The 12,041-nt window shown below is 38.8% G+C and overlaps 1 protein-coding gene across 2 annotated transcripts in view; it reads left to right on the forward strand.

Moving 5' to 3' along the window:
* The first annotated feature begins 2,041 nt into the window (after positions 1-2,041).
* Positions 2,042-12,041, forward strand: part of jam3b (junctional adhesion molecule 3b) — an 84,983-nt gene continuing 74,983 nt past the window's right edge. The window contains exon 1 of one of the 2 annotated variants that reach the window (XM_068053920.1): positions 2,042-2,114. In XM_068053920.1, coding sequence (XP_067910021.1) covers positions 2,057-2,114 — 58 coding nt within the window. In that variant the 5' untranslated portion in view covers positions 2,042-2,056. The remainder of the gene's footprint in view (positions 2,115-12,041) is intronic. The other variant, XM_068053921.1, reaches the window with a different exon arrangement.

The raw sequence follows: 12,041 nt of genomic DNA on the forward strand, positions 1-12,041 counted from the left end.
ACTGTGGTGAGTTTAAATTTATCTTATTGTCTACAGAAAGTAGAACTAAACATGCTTCTATGCGACATCTTGTTACCCAAAGAAAAAGAAACTTGCATAAAAATAGAATTACACACAAGGTTGAGCACAATTCCAGTGAGTAATAGTTTTTTCATTTGCCTCCTGAAAATTTCATTGACAATTTAAGATGATGAAATGCCCAACTTAACTGGGTCAGTCACATTTTTGTGTAACTGTACTGACCAACTATTTTCAGGGTGATTATACTAGTTTTATTGGATAGTCAAGATATTTTAAAGTTAATTTATGGACTTTTTTGTACAATTACTCTACAAATGTTGAAAGTATGACAAATCCATTTTTAAACTAATGCTACACATTCATAATATAAATGCACATAAGATTTCTTTCAAACTTAGTACCTGCAACAACAGCAACAAAATTACATACTCCAGAAGGAAGAAGGACATATCCGTGCAAATATTATACTTCAGACACTCTTCAATATTGAATATCACAAAATAAATTAATTTTGAAAGTAACACCCATAAACATATGCTGGTACCATTTGTTCATAGTTAATGTGTTCATACCCCTACACCTCTTATTGTTGTCACCCGTTGGAGTCTGTAGTCCAGTTTTTAATGCTGTGTCGATACTAAGTGCCAACCACATATCAAAAGTCTATTTTCTTTGTCTTGTATTCCCCATATACATCTGTGTTTTATGTTGTGGAGATATTACTTATTAAGATTAATACAATCAATAATAACAATACTCAGTTTTTTGTCTGCCTGAATAGTTTTGATTGGTCATTTTAAGGGGTGAGTGGTGCCTGTTGCATGCAGAGGCATGGGAGGCTTATGGAGGACTGGAGCATGTGTGACTGCCAATGGTTGGTGGAGAACAAAATCTAGAAAGTAAGGGGAGCTCAACAACAAAGTTACCCTGGAGAGATTGTTTCTGTGATGGAATTGATACTGTTCCCAATTAGATTCCCATATTCTACGACAATGAACATTCACAAGGCCAGACACTTGACAAAATTTGTATTTATATTCCTAGGCCTGCTTTTACACGTGGACAGCTTTTTGTAGCCTTTTCCAGAGTGAGAAGTGTTGATTCTAAGTCTTAGGTGGAAGAATAACGAGAAATGCTGTATTTAAATAAATGCTGTGGCAAAAAGATGCTAATTTGACTGCAAATATTTTGCAGAATCTCTGCTAGTTTTTAATGAATTTTAATCAGCAACAAAACAAACATGTGAAACTTGATATTCTGATTCTACCTGTTTTCTATGTCCCTGCCAACATATTGAACATACAAAAAAAGTAGTTCTTCTCCTTACTCTATCCTCTTCTTTGGCCTCCTTATCTCGAGAGACAATGGATAAGCACCTGGAGGTGGTTAGTGGTTTGTGAAGCAGCGCCTGGAGTGGCTATAAAGGCCAATTCTAGAGTGACAGGCTCTTCCACAGGTGCTGCAGAGAAATTTATTTGTCGGGGCTGTTACACAGTTGGCTCTCCCCTTGGGCCTCTGTCTTTTTTCCTGCCAACTAATTGTTAATTCCCTCAATTATTGACAGCTGTCATTATCAATTAAGACAGTGTAAGTGCCCACTGCTGTGCTTCGTTGACACCTGGAGCCAAATTTTAATTTGATTTGTTAATTTTCCTTTAAATTTTGAGGTTACAGTTTATTTATTAGTGGCACTTATTACCTTTTTAAAATTGGTAATGCTGGTCAATCATGGTTAATATAAAAGAGGTAGTAAGTGACCCCCTTAAAGGGACACAAACCATAAACTGTAAATAAAGGAAATTAAAACACAAAAATCACATTAAAATTCTGCTCTAATTGTCGATAAAGCACTCCAATTCCGTCTCCAGTGCCCCTGATTCTGTATGCACTTACCTGTCTTGAGAGGCAGCATCCTCCTTGCATCTTGCTCTGGTGGCCCGTTGCCATGGTGCTGTCGCGCAGGGTAACTACATCCTGGTGACCAAGCTGTGGTTTCTGCGCAGGCGCATTCACTCTCCGAACGGCGGGATTCAAGATGGCGGTAGCGTGTTGGGCGTCGCGGCTTCTTGGGCTTTACATCCTCCTGGCGGAGAGTGAGTAACAGGCGCTGAACGGTCTGAAAATGTTTTTATTCTCTCCACAATCGGAATGTTTATGTGTATTTTTTTAAAACTTGAAGACGGTTTTGAGTGTAATTTTTTTTGCATTGTTTTTTTCCCATTCTTTGGACACTGCTGGAACTGTAACCGGTTCTGGCGAGCGAGCTGCAAATTTCTCCGCGCCGTTATTTTGCACCTCAACAGGTTTTCTTTCTATTCCTCGGCTTAAAATAATTCAAACGCGCCGTTCTTCGGAGCAAATGTATACCAAGGCGCAACTTACTTATGTTTTAAAACTCTGTGGGAGTGAGAAGGTGGAAAATCCTGAAGTTGACTTTATGTACAATTCGCTGTTTATTTTTAAATTGTGTTTTAATTAAATAGGCGTTTTTGGAGTAAACACGAACTGGACGTCTTCCAGCGCAAATGTTGCGAAATTACATCAAATTAGTGTTTGTTTTCTTTCCAAATAAGCTAACTTGTTCCCCTCAAGTGGGTCATTAACTATTTAAATACTGACACCGTTAGATTTCAGACTTCGCATTAGCCGACTTTTGCTGCGGGACTAATTTCCCACTTAATACAATCAGTTCTCTAGTTGCGCTCATTGCAGTTTCAGAATGCGTGTTAGCGAGGTTTGCCTTGGTCACTTTCAACCTTTTTTAGAATAACGTGACTTTGGTTTCCGGACACTTTAATAAACTGTTAAAACATTAGACTTAAATATCAAAATGCAATCTGCTGTCATTTTTTTTTGTTGCGGTGGCTTTTAATTGTGTCTCCAGTCTTTCTGGATTGGTTTGGGTTGCGGGATATTGGCCAGAATCGCATTTCTTTGATAACTGGCTGAAGTAGGATAGGAACAGAAAGTGCTAGAAATTTTCAGAGTATCTGCGGAGCGAGAAACTGGAGAATGCTACTGATGAAGAGTCATCGACCTGGAACGTTAACTGTTTCTCTTTCCACAAGATGCTGTTCAACTGGCTGTGTATTCCCTGCATTTTCTGTTTATTTTGGATTCCCCCCCATCCGTAACCTTTATAGTAGTGCAGTAAGGTACTGCGCTATTACTGTTAATGATGAGGATATGCCCGTCGACCTCTCCTCATGAGTGGCTGAACTATTAAATGTACTACAGTGTGAAAAACTGTTCGGTAAAATAACTAATAAAATGTGTCCCTCAGGGTTTGAGGGAAAAGGTGAAATGTCACTCGTGAATAGGTGTTTTTTTTTAAACAATGTAGAGTGGAGTATTTTTTGTAGAAATGTGTAGTTTACAGTACAATTCTAAAATCAACCTTTTGAATATAAGGAATTTTTACAGCTGTCATCAGTTGCATTGTCTAATGACATTATTTCTAGTAGCAATTATCCACTTTTTACTGCAATTTGCCAGTAACAAGGGTGTAATTACTGATCCAAATTTGAGTTTTGGCAGGGTAGAAAATTGTTTATATTGCTTGACTCCTTCCTGTCTGTCTGGAACAACAGGCTTGCTCGGAGAGAACTGCATAAATATCTGGGTACACATGTGCAGAGCCCTCTTACAACCATTTAAAATTCCTCAAGTGAAGAGAATCCCTGTTATCTAAGTATTTAAATTGGGCTTGGGTGGTTTTACAAATTGCCTGTATAAGGTCCGGTCAGAGTATATTGTAAACCAGATTTTACACTGCACTAGATTTACACCTAATAGTATCAAACCCAAGTGGTGAAATGACACCCTCCAGGGAATTAGAATCAGACAGCACCAGAAGGGGGCCCCACCATTCCTTTGACTACGCTTTCACTCTTTTGTTTCTCGAACTTCCCTGTTAGCTTAACCACTAATCTTTTATCATTATGCTCCCTTTGCCCCATTCATTTAGTCTTTAAATTCTCCTCTGCATTTTCTGTAATCTACTTTGTTCTACTGTATTATGAACTGACATTGTGAACCTCCTTTTCTGTTTTATTTTAATCCCAGTTTCTTAAATCCCCCAGAGATCTCTAGCTTTGGACACTTTCTTTCTCTCCATGGCAATGTGTTTAGGCTGTACCCAGTAGAATAAAGTTCTGCTACTCATTTCTTCAGGTCTTTGAGTTTGCAGTATACTGCAAAATCCAGGGAGCTCTGGTTTTAGGCTGTGATTTGCTAGTGAGTCAGATGGAGCCTTGACTTCAAATTTACACAGTCATTTTCATGTCTGTACAAAGTTAACATTACTTTGCTCCAATGCTAAACTGACAGTGTGCTCGAGTAGTAACATTTAATATTTGTGATTTACTGAGTGATGTTTCTCTACCCTGCTACATGCGTTCATGGATGTTGCAAAAATGAATAGAGCATGACCGAATAATGTGAAACTGTGAATTATCACTTCATGGTCGGGACGTTGCTGGCAGTCTTTTTCTTTAGGCTGTGCCCTGCTTTGTGGAGTGGCTTTTTTTTGTTGAAAAGCTACATGTGCCTATCCAAGGTAGTGTGCTATCATGGCAATGGGCCCTTCCTGTGGATTCCCACTACTGGCCTTATAAGGAGGGGAAGGAAAACTTCTGCACCCTTAACTCTGATCAAGGAGTACATGGAGTAAGACTAATTTTCTGCAGTCACTAATATGGAATGAGTGGAGAGGCCAGGGCTGGGGTTTGTGTGCTAGTAACTCTGTCTCCTTCACCCTCCAATGTGAAACCAGGATTTTGAGCCACATGCCTTCCTTGGATTTCGTCGCATTTACATTTTAACCACAAATTAATGGTGGTTCTTATGGATAGTGAAAAGTTGCTGGGTCGTGAGATCATCCTTGGGCAGGTAGACAGTGTTGCCGCTTAAGGTCCCTATTTGGCCTGTGAACCCATGCAGTTGCATGTCCTGAATGCTTCACTTACTGCAGTGCGTGCATGGGAAATTCTAAGTGAAGGCCTCACCTGAGCAGTGCTTCTGGTTTCCTCCTTTGTATTGAACAAAACATTTCACCAGTGCTGACATTGTAGCACACTTATTTGTGCGAAATGCTAATTTTTATTGTGTCTTTATACTTGTAAAAATAATAGTCATCATAAAAATAAGCTCTATGGTGACTACTCATAAATGTTCATTTTATCAGATCCACACTTAGGAAAATTGTGTGATCAACAGAATGGCATCAGTTGTAAGTGAACTACATTGCCAATGCTAAACTGTTTCAAATAGCTATGATTGACCAACAGGAAATAAATTTAAAAAAAAATCCAGAATAATTTAGTTGGAAGTGTTTTCTGAACATGATTCAAACAAAAAGCATAGGATTAAAAGTGGAATGTTCTAGAAATCTGTCTCGTGGCATGTACTATATTGATCTGATTGAAGTAAGCTACGCATGAGGGGCATTCAGACCAACATTCTTAACTACTTAAAAGTAGTTACCTTTATTTGTATTTCTCTACCAAACGCCCAGGTGAAAATAGTCTCAATAGCTAATTTTTGAGTTTGCTTAAATTGCATGGGGTAATGCAATGCTCACAGGTGTTCATTTGAGACTTTCTGCATTTACATGCTGGGTAACAGATGAAAGTTGAATACTTTTTACTTTGGTGGTGGTGGGGGGGGGGGGGGGAGGGAGAAGGTGAACCTGGAAGGAATGAAACTATGCATTCTTCAACTGTTCTGATTTCTTCGTTCTATGCATAGACCTCTTTCTGGCTGAAAAGATTCTTTCTTCACAATGGGGGATGGAGGGAAATTGTGCACAGCTTCAATATTTTACCGAGGCTAGTTATTTAGCTGCTTCTGAGTTTGTTTTGAACAAGCAGTCTTTGTTCATTGTACAAGGCAGCGATCATGCTGCTAATTCCTTGACAAACCAGTTTTTTGTTTTGGTCAATAACCGCTTGTACGAAAACAAGGAACACAGAGCTAGATGCTTACACCATCCACCTACTTTCAGACTTGGACAATGAAATTTCACTGTGTAAGGGTACCAAACACTGCCTTATTTCATTATACAGATTCCCAAAAATATGAATCATTTTTGGATGCTAACATCTCCACAAGCCTGCTAAAACTTGACTGAATTTTTCTAGTTATTTGGTGTGTATTCAGGCTTAAACTGGGCATTCATTATATATTTAACTACTTATCCTATTTAATTTTACCATCCCGCATACTCTCCTGTCACCTGCTGGAAATGCAAACCTTTTAAATGCAACTTTTCTAGTGTTTAGAAAGAAGCAAATTAATTTGTTGAGTAATGCTATTTTGTTCAGTGAACAAGATATGGACAAAAGCTAACGCAAGACTAGATACCATTGGAGCACATTGTCGGCTGTGCATATTAGTTTTCATCTTCCAGCACTTTGCACAAATTCTGATTATTTGTTATTACGCAAACATGTTGTATGGCTTAATACAAATTCTGTGAAGGTCATGGAGTGGGGTCTCAACTGGGACAAGGCTACAGAAGACCAAGATGGCACTGTATATAAAAAAAAAAAATTCTCAAGGGTCCAAAACTGAGGGCACTAGCTGGGAGGGTGTTAGTTGTGTGTTCGTGTTTGTAAATGCCCATTGCCTACCTTCTGGTGCATTCAAGCAACCTCATCTCACAGCAATCAGCAAAAAGGCTGTGCTGCGAAATGTCACATGCCCATGAATCTTTTTCATTCCTGATAATGAGCTTGGCAGTGATAAGGGATATGGCATTACTTCAGTTTGCATTTTTGCTGCCTGCTATCATCCAGAATGATGTGCTCCAAACTGTACCAGTACCTCTTGTAAGCTAATGGGTATACAATTGTGGTAGAACTCTGTCCAACTGAAAAAAAAAAATCCCTCTGTGTAGGGAATTTTCTCATCTGCTAAAATGAAACACCATTTTGGCAAGTGTTAATAGAAGCCTGCAGCTTTTCAATGCCTGGAATTTGCTTGACCTTTTGGTGTAACTGTTTTGGTTCAGTTCCAAAGATGGTTATATTGTATTTTGTATTTGGAATAAATTTTGAGCTGGGTTGCATTTAATAAACTCTCAATCATACTACATGTACTCTTTACTTGAGTTGTTCACATAAAATGATACCCTTCTCATTTAGTTTGCCTCCTAAGTAAGATACACAAGCCAAGCTTTAATTGCGCAGGAAAACAAGTCCTGTTCTGTGTCAGTTTCCTTGACCTTGTTCATCCTACAATTCAGTTGCAGCAGGATATTGTAACAAATGTATTGCAACAAATAAATCCCTGCAGTTCCTGTGCAGGGTATATCCTGGCTTTGTGAGGAGTACAATGGTGAATCTATCTCAGCCAAAAAAAGTATTAATTCATCGGCAAACAAAGTCTGATCCTACATTTGGATGTAAAACTATGTAATGCTGAAGCATTAGTTCCTTTTTACTTTATTTTCCTGGTGCAACTTATCCTGCCGAGCTTGTAAAAAAAAAAAATCAAACTTGCTGTGTGTGACTGGACAGTTGAGAATTTATTTTTTCAGACGAATGCTGGTCAAATTAACTGGAATAAAATTTATTGTTTTGCAGCTTTGAAAAATGGTACATTGCACACCTCCATGAATGTTGACAAATGTGTTTCATCACTTCATAGATTTACAGATTTAATTTTTTTCCAGAACTTCATTGTAGCAACTTTGAAAATTAAAATTAGTTCAAAACTAAAGTTGCACAACTAAAGTGTGCATTTATTGGGAATGGAAATGGGCTATAACCCAGGTGAAACTGGTTTAGTCCATTTCTTGTTGAATTTCTGGGACCTTGGCAAGTGGTGCTCCTATGAAGCTACTAGTAAAGAGGCAGTCCATTGTAGACCAGAAATGAAATGGTATATATCTATCCATAAAGTATGAAAATGAATCAGTGGGTTTTAATAGTATGAATGTTTAATTCACAGGAAAGAAACAGGATTTTGGAGTACTTACTGATAGTATAGAATATTTATAAGCAATTTGACTAAACATTATATAAATGTTCATTCAGAATGTCTTTCTTGAAGTAAAAATTACTACAGCTGTATTCTGATCTCCAAGTTATTTTCCCTTTTCCTAGTGGGTATGTGTGACATAGAATGAGAATTGTTCATAGTAAAATTCAAAATGTAACTGTCTTTATCAATGACTAATGCTAAGAATGAAGTGGAATCTGCATTATTCAATAAAAGGAGTTCTAACAATTAGATCCAAGTGCTATTTATTATAAAATAGCATGTTGGAGCCTTTTTTTAAAAAAAAAACTCTTATGCACACAATATGTATAATTTGAACCTATTGTCTATCACAATGCTTTAACATCCACTGGAAGTGGTTAGCAAATTCTGCTACCTTGGGTCCATGGTGACAGTCTGTCCCTTGATGCGAAGCTTGATACACGCATAGGGAAAGCGGCTGCCACTTTTTGGCTGACTAGCGAAACGCACACGGGATAACATCAAGCTGATGGTTTATAAGGATTGTGCAGTATGGGTGACTTGCAGCTACCAGGAAAAGAAGCTCAGTATCTGCAGCTCATTATGGGTATATCCTGGCAGGACAAATCACATATGGCAGTTCTTTCAAAAGCAGAGCTCCCAAATGGGTTGGCACTAATCAGACAGAGGCAGCCGCAGGATGGAAGACGGTTGCATACCCAAGGACCTTCTGCATGGGGAGGTAGTGGGGCCAGACGACCAGTGGGGTGCCCAAAGCTCTGCTTCAAGGATGGTTGCAAGCGTGACATGAAAGCCCTAAATGTCGACTGTTGCACCTGGAAGTCACTAGCTGACGAAAGGGGGAAATGGCAACACATCCAGTGGACTGGTGCATAATGCCACGGCAACCACTTGCTACAGCAACTTAGCAACAGACGCAAATGTCAAAAAGAACTCGCAGCATTGCTTGGCAGTTTCATATGCAGCACTTGTGGCAAAACCTGCCTGTTAAGGATTGGCTTTCATAGCCAGCAGCAAAGATGCACCAAGAGAAGATATCTGACTCTGATTGTTTGCTGCATATATGTCATCTTTCGTCGATGGAAGGATGCCACCCTAACTGAGATGTCATGTGTATTGTGGAAAGTTTGCTTTATTTCTTTTGAAGTTAAATCATAACAGAGCAAAGTCATTTTGTTAGCCAACAGCACAGTTTGGTTGAAAAGTAGAAATCCTCCAGTTTGGCTCTGCTTCTCACTCCAGCTGTGCACTTCTAGGGGTGGAATGTTGTAGTCCTGTTTGTACGTTGTAGAGAAAAATCTATTTTCTGGATTCAGTAAGGTCCCAAACTATATTGAGCAGATAAATGGATCAGCATGACTGATTTTCGTGATAGGATCCAATCTCTACTACATCAGAAAGATGTGCTTAGATGTCAAGATCATGAATGGATGAAATGTAATTTCTAATCTTTTATTTAGTTGAAATGATGGAGTTACTTTGAATAGTACTGCCAAATTGAGTCAGCAATTCATCCTAGTCCTTGTGAAAACTGAGACTCAATGAGATCTGGGAAGTGGACAGATGGTGGAGCCATATGTTAATTGGCAGATGTTAGTTACAGCTGGACCCCAATCTCAGTGAGAAGAAAAGCTTTATGAACCGGGAGAGGAAATTGACAGTGCAGATAAATGTGAGGGGGTTTATTGAGGGTGAGTGTCTAGTGCTCGAGTTGGTAGATAAGTCACTGCAGATCAATCAAATAAAAATCAACTTGATTAGGCATGTTGTCCTAGCTCAGTGATGAAAGACAAGTAGAAGGGTTAATACTGTACTTGTTAGTTAAAGCAAATGAAATGGGGTAAGGAATACGGAAGAAAAGATGAGCTGGTTAGTCAGAGGACAAAAGAGGAACCTGAAAACAAGGCAGACGTTCTTTCAATATAAAAACACATCTAGGAAGATTGTGGGTCCTTAGATTATTCCAATAGGGGTGAAATTGAGGGCAAACAAATATTTAACAATTGATCCTACTGTCTTGAAGTATTCATGAGACTACGGTAACGTTATCCATTGATCAAGATAAAGTTACTTTGGCATCTGCACGCTGCAGATCCTAAAGTCTTAGACTCCAAGGAACAAATTCCTAGGGTCAGATAATTATCTCAATTTATTAAAGTATTTAAACTGTTAAGTCATCATGATGGTAAATACTGCATGAATTCTGCTGGATTAGAAACAAATTTACATATCAAAGATAAGACTAGCTGTATAGTATTGCATTGATCAGTAAAATAACGGAATGAATTATCAAGTGCAAGCTTCAAGATTGTCTGTACTATAATCTATTAGCAGACAGCATGACTTCGGAAGGGACTGCTTGAAGATGTGACACCACAAGCAAAAATATAGGAAATCATGTGACGTAAATGGCATACTTTCCTGTTCAGTACCTGAGCCTAAGACTTTGCCAAAGTAGAAGTGCTGATAATTATCTCAGACAAAAGCTGCTTATAATTTTGTTGATTAGTATTAATGGCTGGAAAATAGTGCAGTTTGTGCCTGAATTTGTCGTGCAATAAGTGTGATAAATTTTTTTTTAAGAAAATGGAGAATGCTGCATCTGTAATGGCACATTGCCGCACTGTTGAAAACAAATCTTCAAAGCTAAGAAATGTTAATTGCACCCATCCTGAAATATTCCTGAATTGAATTGTTTCTACTGAAACAAGACGACATGAAATGAAAACATCATAACTGGATTATTCTTATCCTGGGCCATTATGTGATTGCCATGGGGGAAGAGACCAAAGAAAATAAACTTTTTACCTTAAAAAGGCAGCCCTCAGAGACAGACAGAGAGAATCATCACTAAACAGCTTGTCCAGCTAGCTGGGAGAAAATCCAGCGAGCCTTAAATGCCCTGCTGTAAAATTCTACTTTTTTTTAACTTGTGCAGCAGTGAAACTGGACATGAACCTCTGTCTTCAAACTGAGCTTTCAACCGAGAGAAATCTACAAACTCCTCACACCTGCAACCAACAGGAACTTGACTTCCAAGAGAATTCAGGTTTACCATGAACCCCGAAAGCGTTCCTCACCTGAAAACCACTTGCCCCTTTTCCTCTATCTCTTCACACGTCAAATAAAACAAAAAAGGGTTAAACCCCAATAACAAAAAAGACTTGCCGTCAGGTAGGAGTTGAACAAAGGGAAACAACCCACACCCCTCACCACGTGGTTGTAACATCTGTCGAACGTTAAGTGAGAAATAAGCTCCCATTTACCGAGATATCCAGGATGCCACTAATTTAAAAGTTCCCTTTTATTAAAAAGCTGCTAGAAAAGATGAAATCTGGAAGTGGGTAAGAAAGTGGCTGGAAGAAAGAAAGCTGTGGGTGTTAATAGAGTAATGGGATGGAGGCAAGTATTAAGTGGGGTGCCTGAGGGATTCGTGCTGGCGCTCCATTTGTAAATAAATAGGTAGAAATGCCCGCTTTTGCAAGAATGCCCATATCATTTCTATTCCAGGATTTGGGTAGGAGTGACTGAAGGGAGAAGAGCTTGTTTTGTGCTAATTCAGAAAACAGACTACCTCTTCTCTCTTCCCCCCCAAAACCAAAAAGACTGGTGCTAAATCATTTGTCAACCTTAACCCACAATCCTGTTTCACAAAGTTACTGAAGATTCTCTATTAAAATTGTTTTGCAGCATTAGAGAATGAGGAAGGATTGAAAGACACCAATAAGCATAGATATACTTGCAGTGCAATTCACTACCAGCTAATACAACTTGTATTGATCAGGTAAGTGAGACAAACCATATCTGCCCATTAACGCATGTAGAAAAGTCATTAGTTTGGCACATTTATTAGCCAGTCTAGCTAATGTGGTCATGCACAATGTTACGATCAGGTGTGTAGGGGTGTTTTACTGTCTTTACCTGGTCGTCTTGTAGCGGTTTAATTTTTAAAGTGTTTTGAGCTCCCCCTTGGTGAATCCTTGTTCACCACTTTCCAATTATGAGCACAAACAGGCTTCCTTGGGTTTAAAGTA

Source organism: Heterodontus francisci, chromosome 22 (assembly GCF_036365525.1).
Source record: "Heterodontus francisci isolate sHetFra1 chromosome 22, sHetFra1.hap1, whole genome shotgun sequence".
NCBI lineage: Eukaryota > Metazoa > Chordata > Chondrichthyes > Heterodontiformes > Heterodontidae > Heterodontus > Heterodontus francisci.